The sequence below is a fragment of the Drosophila kikkawai genome, chromosome 3R, assembly GCF_030179895.1.
Source record: "Drosophila kikkawai strain 14028-0561.14 chromosome 3R, DkikHiC1v2, whole genome shotgun sequence".
In the NCBI taxonomy this organism is placed as follows: Eukaryota; Metazoa; Arthropoda; class Insecta; order Diptera; family Drosophilidae; genus Drosophila; species Drosophila kikkawai.
Genome location: NC_091731.1, coordinates 38,486,042 through 38,508,213, shown reverse-complemented (window position 1 = coordinate 38,508,213; position 22,172 = coordinate 38,486,042). Strand labels below are relative to the sequence as shown.

General features: G+C 42.4%; 2 protein-coding genes across 5 annotated transcripts; one reads left to right on the top strand and one right to left on the bottom strand.

Annotated features, from left to right (window-relative positions):
* The first annotated feature begins 6,577 nt into the window (after nucleotides 1–6,577).
* On the top strand, nucleotides 6,578–10,035 carry LOC108084998 (alpha-tocopherol transfer protein-like). Of its 2 annotated transcripts, XM_070286396.1 has the most exons (6): nucleotides 6,578–6,685; nucleotides 6,745–7,043; nucleotides 7,160–7,267; nucleotides 9,198–9,342; nucleotides 9,406–9,619; nucleotides 9,779–10,035. In XM_070286396.1, the coding sequence occupies exons 2-6, from the start codon at nucleotides 6,769–6,771 to the stop codon at nucleotides 9,931–9,933; spliced, it is 897 nt and encodes a 298-aa protein (XP_070142497.1). In that variant the 5' UTR covers nucleotides 6,578–6,685; nucleotides 6,745–6,768; the 3' UTR covers nucleotides 9,934–10,035. The 2 variants fall into 2 exon arrangements, with proteins under 2 accessions (XP_070142497.1, XP_017036915.1); XM_017181426.3 differs by having other exon boundaries at nucleotides 6,631–7,043.
* Zmynd8 (Zinc finger MYND-type containing 8) lies at nucleotides 10,008–18,473 on the bottom strand. Of its 3 annotated transcripts, none has more exons than XM_070286394.1 (9): nucleotides 18,271–18,473; nucleotides 18,038–18,208; nucleotides 16,590–17,612; nucleotides 16,368–16,534; nucleotides 16,232–16,313; nucleotides 14,346–14,526; nucleotides 11,760–14,281; nucleotides 10,822–11,706; nucleotides 10,008–10,759 (listed from the first exon to the last, which is right to left on the bottom strand). In XM_070286394.1, the coding sequence occupies exons 3-9, from the start codon at nucleotides 17,598–17,600 to the stop codon at nucleotides 10,577–10,579; spliced, it is 5,031 nt and encodes a 1,676-aa protein (XP_070142495.1). In that variant the 5' UTR covers nucleotides 17,601–17,612; nucleotides 18,038–18,208; nucleotides 18,271–18,473; the 3' UTR covers nucleotides 10,008–10,576. The 3 variants fall into 3 exon arrangements, with proteins under 3 accessions (XP_070142495.1, XP_070142494.1, XP_070142496.1); XM_070286393.1 differs by having other exon boundaries at nucleotides 18,038–18,171; XM_070286395.1 differs by lacking the exons at nucleotides 18,038–18,208; nucleotides 18,271–18,473 and adding an exon at nucleotides 17,697–17,713.
* Between the last annotated feature and the right edge of the window lie 3,699 nt (nucleotides 18,474–22,172).

The following is a 22,172-nucleotide window of genomic DNA, read 5'->3' as shown; positions in this document are numbered from 1 at the left end:
ATAAAACAATCATAAATAAAGGCATATATCCTAAAAGGTTTATTAAAAATTCTTTCACATTTCTTCTCTTAGTAAATTAATTATTTTTCTATTCTCCAGAGTTCATCTCTGATCAGGAACTCTTACACAGCGGAATGTGGGTCAGCCGAGTCGTAATTATAAGCACATGTCTTTCTAAGCTCTCCCAATGCCAAGTCCGGCTGTCCGATTAAGAGATTTTTCTTTAAAACTCAACTCCCTGCTGGATCGGGGGAGTGCTCATAATTTATCATCCTCGCTGGTTGCTAACCCCTTGATCCAGGCCGGGGGTTCAGTGAACCCCAGAGAACAGATTCAATTTCCCATCACATACCCATTCCATGTCATGCCATGCCATTCCATTCAGCTCTATCTGTGTGTGTCCCTCTATCTCCCCAGCCAGACGAGGCTTCGCTGTTAATGGATGGCTGCCCTCCTAGCAGCTGGAGGAGGAGTAGAGCTCCCGAGGAGATAGGCCTGAGGAGGAGATAGATACATGGCTTATAGTACAATGAAACGAGCTTGCGACGCGTGTCTCTCCCGGAAAATATGGAAAAGGGAGAGAGAACAGAGCAGGCTTCTGCTCCATGGATCTCCAAAACGGAAGAGGAAATAGTTCCAGATGGGCGAGCAAAGTCCACAGAAGTGGATTTCTTAGGGAATACCTTAAATATATGATAGAAATAAAAGAAGGGATCTTTTTTGGAGGATCCTAAAAGAAATAAGTTATTCAACTTAATTCTAGTTTTATTTTCCTACTGTCTTCTATTTTATTGTGTAACAAATTGCTTATAAACTTCCCCAAAAGTGTTTTCCTTCATTAAAAATTATTTTCCTTGAAAATCCTGTTAGGGAAATAATTTGTGTTTTTCATTTAACCAAGCATTCCTTTCCCATTGACTTAGTTGTGGTTGAAGTCCCCTCCAGAACTTCCTTTCTCGTGCTTTCTCTTCTGATCTCATTCGATTCCACCATCCGGCTGTTGAGTGTCTTTCCTCGCTTCTCCTACTCTTTCCTTAATATATATATATATATGTATCTGTTGCTTGGGTCCTTGAAGTCAAGTGCTTGCTTCCTTTCTCCCCATTGAGTCGCGTCTTGTTCTGGGCAGGAAATATTGAATTAATAATTATGCAGATAGCTGTTCTTGATATGCGCATATTTTTACGATGCACTGTTGCCTCTCTACCAAGGCCCTGCCCCTAATTAGGGCGCGGCACATCTTCGTCTGCAACGGTTGCGATCTCCTCCAGTTAGCAGCAAGGGGTGACTTCCTATTGCATATCCTAGTAATGGGTGTTCTACAGGTCTTCCTGCAGAGAGAAAAAATAATAATTATAAAGAAAGTAATATCGATAATTATCAATTGTCATTATATTATTTAACAAAAAAGGAATTTCAATGTTATGGTCTCTTATATGGAAGGGGTATCAGTGCAATAATAATATCATTGCAATATTAATAAATTATAGATAATTATATTTGAATCAAAAAACTATTCTAGAAAACATTCCATAATATTTTATGACAAATTATCTGTAGGTTATTTTTAAATACCATATTCAAAACTTTAATAATATATATAATTTTCCTTCAGTGTAGTGAAAAAAACCAGTATGAAAGCCACCACCAACCCATGGATGACAGTATTTAGATAGTCAAACGATCACTTCACACTAAAGCGAACACGAAAAAGGAAGAGGACTCGCCACCACTGAGATTCCACCACCATTACCTTGTTTACCTGTCCGTCTCCCGGTGTCTGGCGGCAGAGGGTTGCTAGACCATCTAATTATTATTTTCCAACATTCAGGTGTCGCAGTCAGAGTCGGAGTCAAAGTCAAACTCATCAGGTGTACGTACGAGTCTTTCTTCTTCCTTAAGGATTCCTTGACGCTCGACTGATCGCAGACGAAGCGATCTCTTCCTTTGTTTGGGGTTGAGTATACGTTACCCTCGTCCCTGTGACTGCTCCTGCTCCTGATGAGTATTATCTTCAACTATTTTTTTTTTGGGTAGACTTCCTTAAGGCATTGTGTTGCCTGTTCCTTTGTGCGATCGGTGAGTGGTTGGAATGGATGGTTGGATGAAAAGCTGGGCTTTGTCAGGCATTTTTTACTTGTAACTGACTTAGCTTGGCGTTCCGAGGGCCAATCAGGGCTGGGAACACAGGGAGAAAAAGGTGGGAAGAACAATTTTATAATTACAATTTTTTTTTAAATATAACAGTCAGTCAGTCATAAAAATCAGTTAACAAGAGCTAGCTTATAAGTTAAATAAGTTTTGAAACCTATTTAACCTTTGATATTCCCCATAAATTATAAACATTAAATTATAATTTTTAATTTATTTACTTAATATTTATATTTTACTATTTTTATAAGATTTTCTTAAAGTGCCTTGAGCAACCCTCTCCACTAAAAGTGTGCATCCTGTTGCTTGCTGTTGCATGAAACAGGATGCCAACGAGCGTGTAATGCTTAGTTAACCCCCTGTCACCTTTTCCGTCTGGCAATCTCTTTCCCCCCCTGCCAACCCATTCCACCCTCTAGGGCCACACCCCCGCGAAGTGCATTCAACTGTTGCTATTTGATTTCCATTTCCAATTCGAATTTCGAATGCAACGAAGGAAGCGATAATTGGCTGGATATTGCCTCTCTTCCTGTTTCGGCTGGGAACTGAACCAATTTAATGGTCTTTTCAAATTAATAATGAGTATATTTCCCTGGGCATTCAAGGTTGCCAAGCCCCTAATAAAAAAAATATATATATATTCGCTGCCCCGACAAAATAAAAAAAAGCTCTAAACACGAACAGAAAAAAAGAGCAAACAAATCAAAATCAATTTGTCAAGCGACACTTGCCACCGTAAATAAAACTTGGCAACACAAAAAGCGGCAGCAGGCAGCTGGCAGCAATACCAACAGACATTCGAACGGCAATCAGAAATCAAAACAAAAACCGCTAAAATAACACAAAAAGAGCCAAAGAGCAGCCGCATTAAATGAAATACAAAAGAAGTAACACAAAAAAGGCGCGCATGCGCAAAACGAGTTTCGCAGAGACTCGAACCTGAGACTTTTTCGGGCTCCGCGCAGCCACAGAGAACTGTCGGAGCTTTTTTTATTATTATTATTATTTGATTTAACCGGCAAGCGACGAACGCGTGGTGCTTAGCTACTACCTCAACTCAATCCCAGTCCCCAGTAACCAGTATCCCATACTCCACACCCTTTAATTGTTAGAGACCAGGAGGTGTTGAGGGCAAAGAAAACACTTAAAGAAGAGATTTCGTAAGAAAAAATCAAATTTATAGAGATTAAAAATGAATATATTTAATATAATAAAATGTTTAAATAATTTACCAATTTTTATCAGCTTGAAATTATCAGAGAGATTCTCCTCTACCAATATGGAATATAAGCCAGAGAATGCCACTGCCAAAGAATTATAATTTAAATTTAATTTAATTTTAATTTTAACAACTTATATTATTATTTATAAAATTTCCATTAAGATTGCCTTCTAACAATATGGATTCAAAGTCAGAGAATGCCACTGCCAAAGAATTCTAAGATGCCAAACTTTAAAAAATCATAATTAAATATTATATACCATTTCTTTTTTAACAAATTACTTTTTTCAATAAGTAATTCACTTTTTTCGCTCTGTAAAAAATGAATCATCTTTCTACCCGGTCGATGAACAATTGGAATGGACAAAAAAGCTCGTCTCGGTCAGGACAGGATCCGCTCTCCGAGCTTGGGTGACGACCGGTGGGGAGGAGTGGGGATACCCGGGGGAATATGCAAATTGTTGTAAGCCGACGCGACAACTTCATTTGTTCAACGGAGCAACCGGCGGCCAACGGAAACGCGACCGTTGGACGAGACAGGAAGGCGGGAGCCAAGTGGGGAGTGGGTTCGGCTCCGGGACTGGGAATGGGGAGTGGTTTTTGTGGAGGAATGGGAGTGTGGCAAGTTGATGCACGTCGCCGGCCAAATTGAGGTTAAGTAATGCAGTCAAATGCGTGAATAATGGCCAGAGAACAAATACCAAATGCAGTTGGAGAAGAGAAACCCAGCTGAAGAAACTGGGCAGGGCTTCAAGGTGGAGCAGGAGGAGTAGGAGGTGGCCATTCTACCCGTAGGACTCTCAGTGCGTGACGGCAACATGAAACGAAGCAAGGCACGTCGCCAAAAAACGATGTTGTCACCACCATCGCCACGATCATTATCGCCTTTGTGGGGCCAACTTCATGATGGCAAAAAAAAAAACCTGATTCCCGGATTAGCATTCAGGAATTCCTGCGATTGATTTTTGCGTTTTTGGGTCACCAGTTGCGAAAACTGACGATTGCCTGTCAATCGATGGAGTTTGAGGTGCGTTTTAAGCTTTCCAAGGAATTTGAAAGAATAAATAAGCTTACGTAGAATTTTTTAAATATTTTAAGGTATTGAAAAATCAGTTTTCTAAAGGCTTTGTTTAATTTTTTATTATTTTATCAATAGAAAATATTTCAAATATTATAAAGGTACAAGTAAATACACGGACCTATGAATATTGTGTTAGAGACAAATATTATATAATTTGAATTAAAATTAACTTTTAATTCTTATACAGAAATGTATAAATATCTTTGCCTGACCCACTTGTCGAGTGCACCTGACCCCACGTGTCAGTCGAACTTGGATTGTGTCTCGGATTTTGGGATGGATAATTAATTTCAAATTGGCACTGGGTCGGATAAGGTGGAGGAAGGAGGCTACTCGGTGTCTGACACCGTGACACCTGCGCCCATGGGCCTGCCACGGGATCACCCGCAGGCTCCCCTGAAGTCCGCTTAGAGTGCACGCTCCTGGGACTGGCTCTTCAAACTGGTTTCCAATATTAGCAGCAAACATTTGCTGTTTGCCGTTTGGCGTTTGCTCTTTGAGCGCGGCTTCTAATCCGTTTGGAATTTCAGACACGCCAAAGTGGCGCACCGGCTGTTTTAACTGAGCGAAGCATGCCACAGGTACACTGCAAGAAATGGATCACATTGTACTGGATTTTAGCGGGGAACATGGAGATTTTTTCAGAGTAGTTTTACCCATATTTATTGTCAGTGCTTACTGCCTAGGTTGGTTGTCCACTTGCTGGCCCGGCTCACTTGGCCTGGCTTGGTTTTCTGGCTGGCTGGCTGGTTGGTTGGCTCTGTCTCCATGTCTCCGTGTCTCTCCGTCTGCTGTTGGCAAAATGTCAAGTGTCTGCCGCGGAAATGAGGCCGTTGTGGCAGCTAGACTCCGCACATAAAGACCAAGACGAAGAAGTTGCAGCAACTCAAGGAATTAGCCACCGAGGAACTCGAATGCGTTGTGACAACTCATTTGACGGAGGCTAGGAATACATAAGCTCGTTGAGCAATTTATATAAATATTTATAGTTAAATATATATGTTTATTTATACATTTATATATTTAGTTATACATTTATTGGTTTATAGGTTAAGCTTAGGTACAAACAATTAAAGCATGACTCCCGAATACATTATATATTTTCGTTTTAAAAGTTAATAAGGTTTTATTAGACTGGTTCTGCGGCTTTATTATCAAATTATCCATATATCAAAACCAATCAAGACTTAATTAATGACAAAATATATAAAATAAAAAAATTTAAACAACCAAGATTTATACAAACAATTTTTATATTATATTATATTTCAATATTATGTATACGCCGCCTGTACCGCTCTCTCATATCTTTAAACCCCATTTATCTCTATATATACATACATATATGTTTATATTAGAAGAAAATAATTTCCTTTCGCCAGTCAAGCATCACATTTTCGGATTTGATGAAGGAGCTGAGATCTCTCGATCGGCCGGGGCTGGAGCACACGCCATGCGCCAATAATAATAACAGGCCTCGGTTTGGCCTCTCGACATGGATCGGCCGCACATTGATCACATGTTATGTAATCCCAGAGAGAAGAAAAATAATAATAATAATAACCATTTGCCATCCACAAGCGGGTAGCGAACAACAACGAAAAACATACTGCATTTTCACGCAGCCTGATGGTGAAGTGAAGTGAAATGAGCCAACGGATGCAGAGTAAACAAAGTTTTAGGCTGTTTTAAAATCCTTAAAATTTAAATTTAAAAATATTCCTGATAATTAATATTATAAGATATTCAATAATCTGCTTTCATGGATTTTCTTGTTATTTTTAAGGCTATAAAAAAATAAAGTAATAAATAAATAGAAGCAATGTATAACCTCCTTTATGAAAATAAACTTATTATATGTATTATATTTTTTAAAAGCCCTTTAAAAGTACCATTTTAAACCATCTAGAGAATACCACCTACAAAATTTAAATTTTTCTTCTTGTGTGCCAAAGCCAGTTGCCAGTTTTTCCTAATAAAAATCACGGGGGAAATGTTGGATAGGGGAGGGCTCTAGTCTGCGATTCGGCTAGTCAGCACACGCCAGCCCCAGTCCCAGCCCCCTAAAATCTCCACTCCCGATCCCGACACGATCCCATCGAGCACTTGAAATTGCATGCCGAATTCGCAAGTCAGCCAACCAGTTTCACTTGCGAAAGCAACCAGCTTCCATTTCCATTTCATTCGAGAGTCGACCGCCAAGTTGCCAAGTTGCGCGTAAAAAATCAAAAGTAAATTCCGCTGTCGAAACACCACAACCCCCCCAAAAATAATAAATAAAAATCCAAAGTAGTTCCTTGCCAAAACCGATATAATGCGGGAAGCCGACTTGGAGGACCAGTACAGGAGATTTCCGGTGATTAAGCGTTCCGAGGTGCAGAAATTCGTGGAATGGATCCATGCCCAGCCGCACATCTCGGATAGGTTCTCCGAGGGCGAGGCGCTGCACTTCTTCCACGCCTGCCGCTACAGCATGGAGGTGGCCAAGCAGGTGCTGGACACCAATCTCACGGCCCGCACCCACCTGGATGAGTTCTTTGTCAACCTCGACAGCGAGCGGCCGGATATTAGGCGCGCCATGAAAACGGTGTAGGTAGAAGCGTCTAGCTTCCTGCAAGCATCTTTGCAAATCGGAGATATATAATATATATGTTTTTAATTTTTATTATTAATATTTTTCATATTTTGCCTTCGTTGATAAACAGTTCTATTGTTCCTCTGCCTGGAGCCACTTCTGAGGGTTATCGTGTGATTATTGGAAAACTAGACGACCTGAATGCCTCCAATTATAACTATGCAGATGTTATGAAGTTGTAAGTAAAATTAGAAAAGGAGTGTGTGAGCTAAAGATACGTTAAACAAAATAAGTAAAACAGAAATTAAAATACCCTCAAAGAGGTTTTAAAATGTACATAATTATCCCTAATTTTATATATATATATTCTTTTTTTGGGAGAATCAAACCTTAAAAGCATAATAATTAAGCAAAAAATATATACATTTTTTGATGCTGATAGGGAATATATATAATTTATAGGATCAGGAATGACTCCTTTACTGACTATAATCATATACCCTTCAAGAAGACCGAAAGTATTTTATTTCTTTAAATGGATATTTATACCCTTGCAGCGTATTATAATTTCAGTCAGAAGTTTCCAACGCAGTGAAGGAGACCTTTCCGACCCTATAAAGTATATATATTCTTGATCAGCATCAACAGGGGAATCTTTCTAGACATGTCCGGAAGAAATCGATTTTTTGGCCATTTTTGCAAAATTTTATAAGGGGTTACATCATTAACATTGTTGATTTTGATAAAAAATTGAATTTTTCACATTTTTAAATGAAGTATGCAGATTTATTACCTGTAGAAAATCTTGCACAGAACAGTTTTCCGATTTAAAATTAATGCTCTTTTGGCCGAGTTATGATATTTTTAATTTAAAGATAATCAACAAGTTTTTTAATATAAAAAATCCGATTTTATAATACAAAATAATATTTTTCTAAGTCAAGGAATCATTTCCGACCCCATAAACCATATATATTCCTGATCAGCATCAACAGGCGAAAATTTCTAGACATGTCCGGAAGAAATCGATTTTTTGGCCATTTTTGCGAAATTTGATAAGGGGTTTGCTCATTAAAATGAGCAAAAATGGCCAAAAATTTTGATTTTTTAAAATTTTAAATTTGGTATGCAGTTTTTTTAAATTAATAAAAACTAACACAAAACTGCTTTCCGAATCGAAATTAATGCATTTATGGCTTAGTTATGATATATTTTAATTGTTACCTGCAAGGGTATACAAACTTTGGCTGGGTTTGCTCATTAAAATGAGCAAAAATGGCCAAAAATTTTGATTTTTTTAAATTTTAAATTTGGTATGCAGTTTTTTTAAATTAATAAAAACTAACACAAAACTGCTTTCCGAATCGAAATTAATGCATTTATGGCTTAGTTATGATATATTTTAATTGTTACCTGCAAGGGTATACAAACTTTGGCTGGCCAAAGTTAGCTTTTTTTCTTGTTTTTATGATAATTTTTTTGACAAATCAAAGTTAAAAAACCCATAACTAAGTCAAAAATGAATCAAATTCAATTCGGAAAGCTTTTCTGTGCTATGTTTTTCTTGGTTAACAAATCCGCATACTAAATTTTAAATTTAAAAAAATCGACATTTTTGTTGATTTTTGACAATTTTAACGATTCATATTTTAGTAGTAGTGTGTGCTGTGCTATCCCCAACTAAAAAACCGCAAATTCAATGCAACCGAAAGCACGCACAGCTCACAGATTCAGCAATTCCGGCTACTGAGATACAAAGAGAGAGATACACACTCGAGATACTGCGCCTTAATCTGCTTGTGGCACTCACAGCGATCATTATAATCTGCTGTATAATGGCAGTCAATTAAGAGTTAACAATTAAGCCAGTACATGGTCTATAAACATGTCCAGCTGTAGTACAGGAGATGATGTCGCAATGACTCGACATGATATTTTATATTCTATAAAACAGCTCCTAGAACTCGTAATGCTTTAGTAGTAAATAAATAAATAAAAAACTCAATAAGTTCAAACATTAACTCAAACCAGAATTGTATACTGAATTTCCAGTTCGAGCCTGAATTTATTTATTTTTTGAAGATTTTTTATGCAGTCCTTGCATTTACCTTCCCTTTGTATCTTGCAGATACGGTCCTTGCCTTAACCTTCCCTTTTGTATCTTGCAGATACTGCATGGTCTTCGACTATTGGATGTACGAGGATGGCATACAGCCGGGTCACGTGATAGTGATCGACCTGAAGGGCACCTCCCTGGGCCATGTGGCTCGCATTGGTCTGCTGCAGATGAAGAAGTTTCTCTTTTACCTGCAGGTTAAGAGCTTTTTAAAGTGAATTTTTGATAAGAAGAAAAAATCAAGTGGCAAATCTTTTTAGGAAGCGGCGGCCATCCGATTGATAGGGTTTCACTTTATAAATATTGTACCCTTCATGGACAAGATTCTGGCCTTGATGACGCCTTTTATGAAGAAGGAACTGACGAGTGTCCTGCACATGCACAGCGATATAAATGACTTTTACAAGTTTGTTCCAAAAGAAATGCTGCCCAAGGAATACGGAGGTCAACTAGAGGAGAGCAGTTTGGCCAAAGGTGGGTTTGTGTTTTCGAAAGATAATTAGATAAGATTATCTTATTAAAAAAATTAATATAAAATTATATTATCTATATATAATATATATATATTAATTTTTCGAATAAGATAATATTATTATATTATATTTCATTAATTTCCCCTATCTTTCTACACAGAAATCTATTACAAGAAACTGCTGGACAATCGCAAGGAAATGCTGGAATTCGAGACGCGTCACCAGGTGAACGAAAAGCTTAGGCCCGGCAAGGCCAAGAATGCCTCCGACCTCTTTGGCATTGAGGGAAATTTCAAGAAATTGGACATTGATTGAGACGTAGTCATAGTGCTGCTAGTAGTATTTAGAAAATTTGGTGTTTTTGCAGTTATAAATGAAATGTACACAGCTTTCCTTAAAATTAAACGCAGACATTTATTCGTTGCCGCTTTTAGCTTGGCTTTAGATATACATAAAATGTATGTAATGTGGCGAATGAAAACTATGACATTTACAGTAATGCTTCATCAAATGGAAAGTGACATGGTCTTAACGCTATGATTTTTCAAAAGTCCATCTCATGGGTTCTTACTGGCTAAGCGGCATGTCTATAGGTTGTAGTTAAAGACCGTCAAACCTAAACATACTTTAAGCTTAACTCTATTATTATCTTTATACATATATGTAAACCTGACCAAACGTAAACTTTCAGGGTGTGTGCTACTCTGGGAGTACAAATTAACATGATAGCTTCCCCCCAATGGGGGGGGGTTTGAATTAAAAAAAAAATAATAAAAATAAGAAATAAGAGAAATAAAAGTACGAATTTAAGACTCTTCAATTAAAGGAGTTTTTCTGGAATATCAATGAAAGTTTTGTATCCTGAATCACAGGCAGTCTTTCCGTTTGGGGAAACTCCTCCTCCTCCTTCTCCTTCCGCTCCTCCTCCTTTTTCATTTCGCTTTTCCTTGTCAAAGAATCATGGGTGGAACACTTGGTTCATTTGGTTGGGTCTTATGCCCTGGCTACCGGTGCTGTTTATCTGCCGAATTGTTGTGTTGTTTTGCCTGCGTCCCTTGGCCTTGGGCGCCAGCTGCTGCTTGTGATGCTGCTCTGCTATGAGGCCATAGGGCGCGCCACTAGGATTAATGGTAATGGGTAACTGTAGGCCAAGAAAAAACCATTGGGAAAATCTTTATATATCAACTTAAACTCAAGACTTACGGGTATATTGTATCGCTGCACGGGCTGCATGGGCTGTGATGCAGGCTTGGGTTGAAAGTTGGCTGCGTTGTTCTGCCGCTGAATGGGCCCGGGCATGAGGTGGGCCATGTGGTTGCCCGACGAGGAGGGTAGCATGGGATTTATGCTGCTATTCACTGTCGGCGTGGCCGTCACCGTCGCCGTTATGCTACTGACCACTGGCCGCAAATATGTGCTAGAGGGCAGCTTGAGCAAAGTTGTCTCCGGATTGGGGGGCGGCGGCTGCTGGTTCATTATGGAGGACATCATGGGCGGCCACTTTTTACCCGCTGAATTGGTGCCGATCACAGGTGCCACTGGAGGTTGACAGGCGGCAGTCGGTGTCCTGACATTGGGAGGCGGAGGCGCGGGTGTTGGTGTTATCGTAGCTGCCTTGGACTTGGGCGAACGCCCAGTTTCCATAGCTGAAGCTGGACCTGCATTAGAGAGCGGCACCTGAACATTTACTGCCTGGCCACAGGTGGCCGAGTGCCTGGGCCAGTGCATCTGCTGGCAGGGATAGTCGCAGTATGAGGTATTCCAGCAGCAGTACAACTGTGCCTCGCGCATGCAGTTGGCGCACCACTGCTTCTTTTTGGCCTCGTCCACTGCCCGCATTCGCTCGATGTTGGCCTGCTGGCGCAGCTCGCTGATCACCCGCCTGTGCTCCTGCTCTAGGGTCTTGCGCATCTCGGCCAGCATCAGTTCGCTGGTCTTTTGCAAGTCTGTTAGCTGGCGATCATAGTGCTGCTTCAAACGCTCATTCTCCAGCGTCAGGCCAGTGATGCGGGCCTGGAGGACACTCTGGTCACCGGTGGCCATGTCACTGAGGGTGTCTTCAATCACAGAGATGAAGTAGTCAGTGATCTAAGGGTTAAAGATGATATAAGTTAGGTGTAATTAGGATTTTCCCAACTCACCTTGTGGGCATTTTCCTTTAGCTTCTGCGACACGGGTCCTGCCTGGGAGGGATAGATGTGAGAGCCATCCGACTGCAGCGGCCCGCCGGGACGTGCCACCAGCTTGGGCGGCCCAGAGCGTAGCAGCATCTCACTCAGGGCCGTGGCCATGCCGGGGGTAATGGGATCATTCGGCTCAGTGACCAGGCTTGGCTCTTGGCTGGTCATTCCATTCAAAGCGCTGGCTAAGAGTCCACCGGCTGGCTCTCCTCCACCGTTTCCTTGGGCTCCTCCTGCTGCTGCTGCGGAGGTGGAGGGCAGAGGCGAAAAGCTCAGGCCTGCCAAAGGTGGCACGGATATGGAGCTAGCGGGTTGCGAGGTTGAGACTGGCGCTGTTTGCAAGGAGGCGGCCGAGCTCTGCAAAGTGCTCTTGGAAACGGCTCTCAAGGGCGGCACTGGTATGGTCATGGGATTGTGCGGATTGCAGTTGTTTGCCTGCTCCACGGGTATCACCACCATGTTGGATCTGAGCAGACTCGATGTGGTGGTGGTTGTGGTCGCAGGTGCGGCTCCCGGTGACGAGCTGGGATTGGGTGTAACCCGATCGCCCTTAACACGGTATTGGTGCTGCTGCGGTGAGGCCTGAGCTTGAGATGGCTTGCTCTTTGATGGACCCTGCGGTGGCGTTGGCTTGTTCGGCCCGTAAATGCCACTTGACTTGGGCGAAAGCGACTCCGTTGAGGGAGCAGGTGATGGCACTGGCGAGATAGCCGGCGATGAGGCTTGAGGACCGCGACGCTTGGCGTTGGAGTCCGAAGACTTGCCTCCCTGCTTCTGACTCACCTTTTGGATGCTCGTATCGCCCACATAACGCACCAAGGCCTCCGTGGCGGGTGTCTCCTCACGCGGTGGCAAGGGAGGAGGAGGTGGCGGCGGCATGGGCTGTGGCATCGGCGGAAACGCTTCCAGCCTCTGACTTACACTGGCCGGCTGCTGCTGATCCGTCTCTATCTCATCGTCGCTGAGAATCTCTTCTTTGATTTTTATATTCTCAGGAAGGGCAATTTCCATAGGTTCGGGTGGAGGAGGAGTAGCTGACACCAGAGCTGGCTCCGGTTGTGCCGGCTCTGGCTCTGGCACGGGCAGCTGCTGAGTGGCTTCCTCCTCCTCTGGCTCCGACATCACCTCCGTTTTGATCTCCACAAAGGGAATCACTTTCTTGATGAGCTGCTGTTGCTGACGCTCAACCTCGGATTGTTTCCGGGCCTGACTTCGCTCCGGTGCCTTTACCTTGGTCACTGTTGAAGGTGAAGGATTTGCTGCTGCTGGAGTAGGAGGTGGCGCTGCCACAGCTGGAGTAGGAGGTGGCTCTGGGTCAGTTCCTGCCATCTGCTGTTGATCGCGTGGTATCTTGGTGATGGTCACACCCTGGCGACGTCTGACCAGCTCCACCACAGAAACCACAGAGGCAGGGGAAGCTTCTGAAGCCTTTGCCGTCTGTTTCTCAGGAGGTTTCTCCCCAATGGTTTGTTCTGGAGACTTGGAAAGCTTCTTGGGAGGTTCCCCTGGCTCCGCCACTGGCTGATCCCGCACCTGCTGATCCTGCTGTTTTTTGGCGTGCTTGGCCTTGCGTTTGTAGTCACTGGACTCGCTGGTGCAGCTGGTGTCGCTCAGGGAATGTTTGCGCTTAGAGGGCACCGCCGGTGCAAGTGCTTCCTGTGTTGGAGCTGGTGATGGTAATGATGCCTCCACAGAGCTCGACGTGGTCTTGGCAGCTAGGGATTTCCGCTTAAGCAGCACCTTGCAACGAGAGTCAGTCAAGGACTCACCGGATCGGGATATAACCTCATAGTTGTTGCTCTTGTTGAGCTTGGGAGGTGGCTCACTGGCTGCTACAGCTTCTGGAGCCTCTGGAGACTTCTTCACGGGGCTGCCAGACTGATCCGATTCGTTGCCCGACTCCGTGGTCTTGGTCTTCTTCACTATAGACAACTTATCGTCGGCCGTCTTGCGGATGAGAAACTGCAGCGGCGTTTTGTTGGCCGGCTCTAGTTCCCGATCGATGGCTTCATAGACGCCCGGCATCATCTGCTCAAGCTGCTGTTGCTCCTCTATCGGGTCGTAGGCTGTGCGATATTCGGCATAGCAGAAGGCCCCAATCTTCCGCTTGATGTTCTCAATGTGAACCTCCACTTCGCGAACGCATTCCGCCAGATCCCTGGCCGATCGTCGACTGGTTTGGGTATTGGGATTCTGGGCGGAGTACAGAAAGCAATCCTTGACGGGCACAAATGCCCGATCGTGCTTGCCAAAGAACCGGACATTCACCAGCGTGGAGTTCGAGGAGCCCATTGCCTTGGCCGGCCAGTATGGAAAGCCCTTGAGCTTGGCCCAAAGCAGCAGGTGGGGATGCCGGCAGACCTTCACAAACCACTCGTCGCTAGAGTTGGCATTCAGATAGCACTCCGGGCAGGTGTCGATCTCATTGGCCTCCTGGCGGCAGACCTTCACCACGGCCTTTGAGGCTTGCTCCACCTTGGGATCTGTGGGAAGACATTAGGATTATAGAGAGCTATTCAGGGTGGTATATAAGTGGTTCTATCTCACCGCCAGTGTCCAGGATGAGGGCGTTGTGCTGCATCCATTTCACTTCGCTGAGGAACTCCTCGGTGGTCTGGTAGGCTCCACGGCGGATGCACTCTGCCAGGCTGTCGAAGCTAACAGGATTTACAAAGTACTTTTTGTATGTCTGTGGGAAGACCTCTTGCGGTGAACGGAGCTTGTGGGCCTGCGGGAGATGCAGAGAGGCGAAAGCATGAGCGGGGGTTGGGAATTCGCCGCACGACGAAGAGAGAGCCGAGTCTCTTTCGCTTGCAAACAAGTTTGCCGCAGACAAGAGCCCGCATTTTCCTCACACACAAACATGTATATACGGAAATATGTATATGTATTAAACATCCAGGTTATTGAGAACCAAGGAAAGGGAATGCCGGGAAAGCAAATATAAATTATTGCTATTTGCTGTTGTTTCCTTTCTGCGTTCTTCCTTTCCCTTCTTTCACCTGTTTTTGTACCCTATAAATTCCTATAACTTCTAAACCTTAAAATATTTTTCGATACAAAATTTAACCCATTTTTTTTTTTGTAAATGTTGTCTTAATATTATAGTTTTTTCATACCCCACCACTAGAATTTTAACCACGAGTGTAAGCATAAACAATGGTCTCTACTTGTACTTATTTTATCCACTCTCCGCTTTGCCGGCCTTGCGTAATTGTTTTTAATGCTTAAAGCTGGCCGAGCGGCGACAGCATTAAACTAATTAATTCATTAATTTCCGGTCTCGCACATTTTAAGCATATCTAACGAAAGAAAGTTGTTCTGTTCAATAATTTACAGAAATTAAATGAGTAAACATTTCAAATAGTGGAAAAAAAAATAATAATAAACGACGAGTATGTACAAACAAGCAACTATATATATGTATATATGAGTCTGTTTAGTTCTAAAACTATACATATATCACAAATAGGATGTTATAATACATAGAACAAAATTCATAAAATTATATGTATTGTAAATCCTTATAAATTAATACAAAAAATATGGCTTCTTGACCAATAAATAGTTTAAATTATAAATTTTATAAACTCATTGAAATGTAAAATAATAATAAATAAAGTCCGATTCTAGGGAACAGAGGTTTGTATTGATCTGACTGTATTTGCGTATACATATGTAGCTCAGAGACATTAAACCTCATTATCATATATATACGAGACCCTCGCGAGTACCAATACCCACACAGGCATTCATTAGCCACGCGAACATGCCTTTGGCAACTGGCAGATAAGTGAATGGAGAGCAGTAAAACCACGTGAGCCGTGGAATAGCTCCAACTAACGCTTAACACAGGTCGCAACAATAGATTACTGCACCGATGCTAAAGCTGAATATGGAGCTGTGCTTGTGGCTGTAGATACCCAAAAGGGTCAAGGGAAACACGAAACCCAATAGCCGGGCGGCGAAGCAGCGAGACATTTCAGGTGTCTATCTATAGGAAAGAGACCTCGTATAGGCACAGAGAGCGCAAAAACAAAGACCCATATCTAGGTACAGCTGCGGTCGGAATAATGCCATGCAGAAAATGTAAATGCCACCCTTAGAATGGAAAATAAGGAAAATGCTTAAAGTTCGATTATTGATTTTATGCAACAACATAGAAAATAAAAACATAAAGAAGTTATTTTTATAATAAATGATAATTATTAGTAATACAAATTAAGAAATCACAATAATCGACATTTTTGTATATCTAAAAATTTGATAAACCAAAGCTTTTTGTTCCGATATTAATGCTATTTATCTACCCGCAAGTATAAAAACACAAAGAACAGGCGCCTGCAAAATAATTTCACTTGTTTTCTGCTAAAAAACCCTGCTAAAGATAATTAAAGATACACTACACATAGCCCCGATGGCATGCTACTCACCCCGCGCACATGCTTCATGCGCTCCAAAGCATAGAAGAGCAGTTGGCTTAGGAGATCCACGGAGACATCGTTGCGACGCAGCCTGTCAAGTAAACATATAGGTATGAGAGTCTACAAATCCAGGGACAGTAGTTACCTCTTGGGTGCTGCCTCGATCGATTGGCATTCAGGACACTTCCAGGATGAGTCGAACTTGGTGGTGGCTGGTCGCACGCAGTAGGTGTGGAAGGAGCGCAGACACTTGGAGCAGGGCATCAGCTGGCCGCACTCGCGGCACTTCCAGCAGAAGGGATCCCAGCCTTCCTAGAATAGTAAAAGAGTTAAAAACTATAGGAATTACGGTAAAATACCAGCTCACCATGGGCGGGGCTTGCCAAATGAGTCGCAATCGATCGGCCACCTGCTCCTCTTCCTGGTTTTCTGTCGTGTCCGTAGGGTTTTCCGAGAAGGAGGACCAATCGGCTTCCACATCCACTTCGTTCATCGTGGTATTCATCGAAGCATTCACTGACTCCGGGTCATCGTTCATGACGCTGTCCAGGAAGGCACTGTGCTTCTTGGCAAACTCCTCGTTTTCGCTACGCAGATTGCTTCTTCTGGGCAGTCGATCCTCGTTGCTCAGGGACAGGGTTTTACTGCGGGATCGGGTGCGGGCGGACACTTTGCTCATTGGTGGCGGGTTGCTGTTCGTTTCCCCCACAAGCAGATCATCGCAGGCCATCGATCGGCCTCGTACTCTGCGGGATTTGTCCGGATCATCCTGCCAATCATCATCCGAGTCCCAATTGGGAGCGGGTATGCTCTTGCTCCTTTTGAGGGTAGCCTTGTGTAACTTTTTCTCTCTCTTGGCTTCCGTGTTTAAGCTGCGGGAGAGCTCTACCCTAGGTGTGGGAGTATCAAGGGGCTCGGGAACATATCGAGACTTGCGGCGCTTCAATTTGGAGACCTCGGCCACAAAGTTAGTCAGCATCTCGGATTCGATATGCGAACGCTGCAAGGCAAGCATCTCCTTGGGCACTTTGTTCGACTTGCTATTGGGCGTTGAGGTGCGCTGGGCCTGCTGCAACTGGGGCTGCACCTTGGTTAGCTTCATGGTTAGGGAAGAGCCGACATTGGCATTCGAGGGACTTGAGTTGGAGGAGTTACTACTACCGTTGGCGGATCCTGGCGGTGCACTGACCACATACTTTTGTCGCTTGCTGGGCATGCTGCTGCTGCTGCTGACTCCCGTCTCCATGTCGTTGTGGCCATCCAGCAGAGATTCCTGCAGCTGCGGCTGGGGGCTATCGATGGCGGATAGGGCTTCAAAGTCTGGACGGGGAATGGATTTAACGCTGTCCCCACTGCTGTCACTGCTATCCGTTTCCATGCTCCAGTTAAGCTAGAAAGGGTATATTCATTTTATTTATTAATTTATTTAATGATGAGAGCTTTCTATTCCCAAGTGGTTTCCGCAGTTTCTTACTTTCCTTCCTTGACTAAACCTTTATCCTATCCAAGCATAAAACAAGCAGACGGACATGCACTATAAGATCTGATACCCAAGTTACACTTATCACCGAATTGATTTGGCGGACATTAATAAAAACTAAAACACAGCTAGAATCGCGGATGTGCTCACAAGCAATGTGACGAATTCGCTAAATGGCAATTCTATGTATAAATGCAAAGTGCTTTTTGCTCTTCTTTACTTTGTTTTTCTTTTAGTCTTTTGGTTTTTTTTTTTTTGCGTCACCTGCGCAACTTCAGCGAGTGGCATTCGTTGGTTCTGGATTCAATGGTTTTGCAGATATTTCTCTCTCTCACCTTGCTCCGGGCGTCGCTCGAGGAGGCCTCACTGTAGCTCGTGCATTGCGGCGAACCGGAACGGGTTTGGTAACGAATTCGGAGACACCACTAGAACCAACTGGACATCGCTTTTCCCAGGAGAAGATTGCCGTCTGGCGAAGAGGGGCAAAGAGAAATTCAGTTTGTTTTCTGCGGGAAGGATGGGCGGGGGAAGGCGGTTAGCGGAGCGCAGCGGAATCTCTTTGGCTTACCGATTTCTCTACAAGAATTCTCCGCTTTCAGGCGTCGCAGTTTGTGGCCACCTGCAGGGCACCGGATCGAGGGGCTTCCGGTGGCGATGATAACCCCGATTTTAGATGCTCTCCTGGTTTAATTGTTGGTTCTTTCGGAAAATTGGCGCAGCTGCTTGGCAAGAAACATCCTAGTGTGACCGCAAGTCCGGCTGGCGGAAAATACCAAGACCCGAATTCGCCGTTTGTGTGCGCTCTTTGCAGCTAATTCGCCGCCGCCTCTCTTCCTCTTGTTTTGTCCCGTTTGCTCTCGCGCTCTCTCCCTCTCGACTTGTTTCAAATGAATGTTTTAAACTTTAATTAATTAATTAACTGCAATTGTGTTTTAATATTTAATCAGTGCAGCATCTTGCAGGTTTGGGCATTATTAAACAGATGAATTGGTTTGGTATTATGCCAGTCGCAGCAAAGGCATGACTTATTATATATTTAGGGGATATATAAATATGATTTTACTCAACTAATAATTAATAATTAATAACTAATTAAAATTAGTGCTATTTGGGGCTTGTTTTAATAATTTTAAACTTTACCCTTGCAGGCTATTATAATTTTAGTCAAAAGCTTAAAAGGCAATGAAGGAATCATTTCCGACCCTATAAATCATATATATTCTTGATCAGCATCAACAGGCGAGTCTTTCTAGCCATTTTGGAGAGAAAATTATTTTTTGGTAATTTTTGCGAAATTTGATAAGGGGTTACATCATTAAAATGTTCAAAAATGGCTAAAAAATTGGATATCTCAAAATTAAAAACTTAGTAAGCAGATTTTTTAGCCTAGGAAAAACTAGCATAGAACTGTTTCCCGAATTGAATTTTATGCATTTTTGGCCAAGTTATGAAATTTATAAACTTTGATTTGTCCAAAAAATGTATCATATAAAATATGAATAAACATCCTTGCACATTGAGTAACATAATAAAACCCAGATTGAAATATTTTCCCAATAAGTATACTTATAATATTTTAAAATAGTAGTCGGATTTTAATTAGATTTAAAAATACTATAAACCCTTAGTTAGTGCTGGGGATCTCAAATACACAGAACCTTTCCTTTTTTTGTTTACTCTAGTTTTGTTAATTTTATTCCCTGCTTAATAATAAAACAACGTTCCACTTCAAAATCCCCAACCATAAAAAGTGAGCTTAGTGCAAAATAGGCATATAAATAAATATGCAGCATTAATCATTCATTAATACTCAGAGAATAAATCAAGTTTAAAAAAAAAGAGGAGAAACGCCTTGCAGGTGCATCGACAAGGCCTCAATAATTGATGCATTTACATTTTTAATGCGCCTACGAAGAGAGCTCTAAAAATTTACAACAAGTCTGGGATTAGATTGGAAAACACTGGAGGCCATTAAAATAAATCAGGGCAAATAATGCATAGATATGTTTATAGTGGGGCAGAAAGGGCATGCATCATAATTTGAGGTAATTAAGTTCGGTTTTGTGCGATGATCTCGCCTAATTTGGTCCTTCTGAACATAATAATAATAAGCTAAATAATGACCCCGAAATGCAGGACCATTTCCATGAATTTATAATGGTGCAAATAACCTTGAAACTACCATAAATCATTGGGCAGTAGCAGCCGTTTCAGGAAGACTCTTCTTTTATGGCGATTCGAGAGTTTAATTAAAATTAAAAGGCTCCGCCAACGAGTCCCGACTAGATATAACCCGGCTGGCTGGCTGGCTGGCTGGCTGGCTGGCTGGCAGGTAAACAAGTTATGAATCCCATTACATAAACCATTTCCCCGGCTGACAATCCCACCAACCGGCAGGGAACCCAAAGTGGGTGGGCAGGAACCCAAGGACTCCTAGGACGATGGCTGAACTTCTACAAACGGTTTTCATATATTCATGGCAAATTATAATGCTGCGAGGGTATAAAATGCGACGAAGAAAGACAAAAGTTGGCCCATTCATAAGGGTCACACTCGGGCGGTTACTGATTCGCCCCGGAACCCCACTTAACCCCACCCAACATAACATGTCCTCTCCCTTGGTGGATCCAAAATAGCGACAATGTTGGCCCGCTGCTGGCCACGTGTAAACATGCATCTCCATATATCAATAAATTGAGATTACTTACATAATTTGTATTCCAAAATCCAAAAAACTGTTAAAAAAGTTGCCTTGGCCCCTTTTTCATACGATTCTGTGTGCCGGGGCTGTGTGCGATGTGTGTGTGTGTGCAGTACACAAGTACATTGTGGAAAAAGTTTTCCTTTTTTCGAGTGAGAGTGGCTATGGTTGTTGGGGAGTTTTCCTCGGGGAGCAATTCGGTTAATATTCCGAACATAAATTTGCAAAGGAACCACTTTAATCAATGGCCAGGTAGGGCCAACTAGGGGACGGGCAACAGGATACGGACAGGGCAATGGGATCAAAAGGTCCTGCTCCTGGTTCAGACATCGAAGGTGCAATGCACCATTAAGCGGCGGTATTGATATGCCTCCGTCGAACAATGAGAGTGGATTCCAAAAGGCTCATCGGGATTTTTTGGAAGGAGGCTGGACAAGTTAAATACTATATACGTGAAATTTAATTTTCTTCCCGACATGGCTAGAAAGACTTTCCTGTTGATGCTGAGTAATTATATATATGATTTATGGGGTCGGAAATGATTATTTCAATGCATTACCATAAAAATTACTAAAGCTTTAGTTGAATATAAGCAAACTTAAAACTTAGTAATTATTTTTGTTGCTTTTAAGGTTTAAGTTCTAACCAACTAATTTTTATAATAATTTAAAAAATTGTATTATGTGGCTATAACTTAAAACTAAAGCTAAAATATATTATTATTATTAGGTACATAATTTAAAAAGGAAACCCTTTCTCTTATACTGCCTTTAATTATTTAAAAACGGTTGTTCTTTTCACCTGAACTATCTATACACTTTTGTAAGGAACCTCTTGTACTCCATTCTATTCTATTTGTTTTGAAAAAATAAAACCATAGTTTGCCCATCACCGGCGGCAGGCATAAATTGCCGAGCTCTCCATGGCTGGCCATGAATCTGATTCCGAGCTCCACTCCGAACATTGTTTGTTTTGCTGGAACGGAACGGAAGATGAAAATAGAAACGGGGCCGGGAAACTGGCGATGCGTCTCCATTCATAACCCATATTCAATTTCATTTCTGCAGATCTCGCGCCGCAGGCGGCAGTTACCCAGCTCCAAGTACCAAGTGGCATCAGGGCATCGCATCCTCATGGCCGCCGTTGGCTTAGCAGACTTGCATAATCACTGCCCTGGACTTTGAATTTATAGAAAGCTTTTGTGGGCACCTGAGTCACTAGCCCAGGGCCCCCAGCTTCTGCCTCCTCCTGTTCTCGTATTCCTTTTATTCCTCCTTCTCCTTGGTGGCCCGAAAACCCACTCCCAATCTACTGACCAATTATTGAGCCGTTGCCAAATGCAAGGGCATAAAATGAGCGCACATATTGCCGGGACGAGCTGCGTGGGGAATCGGATTGCAAAAGGAGCAGGGAGCAGGAACAGAGCCAGAGTTGGCATTAGTTTTGGAGGGGATTTTGGTTGAGGGAAGGAGTAGACGGAGGAGGAGGACAAGCAGAAGCATTAGAAGGAGCTGTTTGTGGAAGCGGCGCAGAAACAAGAGCAATAACTGTTTGGCAAACAGATTTATTTTTGTGCCCAAGCCCACAGGAGCGGAGTTTTGGCTTTTAAAATGGTAACCTGATGTTAATCGAATTATTAAATAATATTTTTGAATTGTTTATAAAACTTTGAGAAGTACAAATTTTGTTTATGGCAAAATAAAATCGTAAAAGTGTTAAATTCTGGAAGTAAAATAAAGAAGGAAACCTAAACATATACTGTAATAATT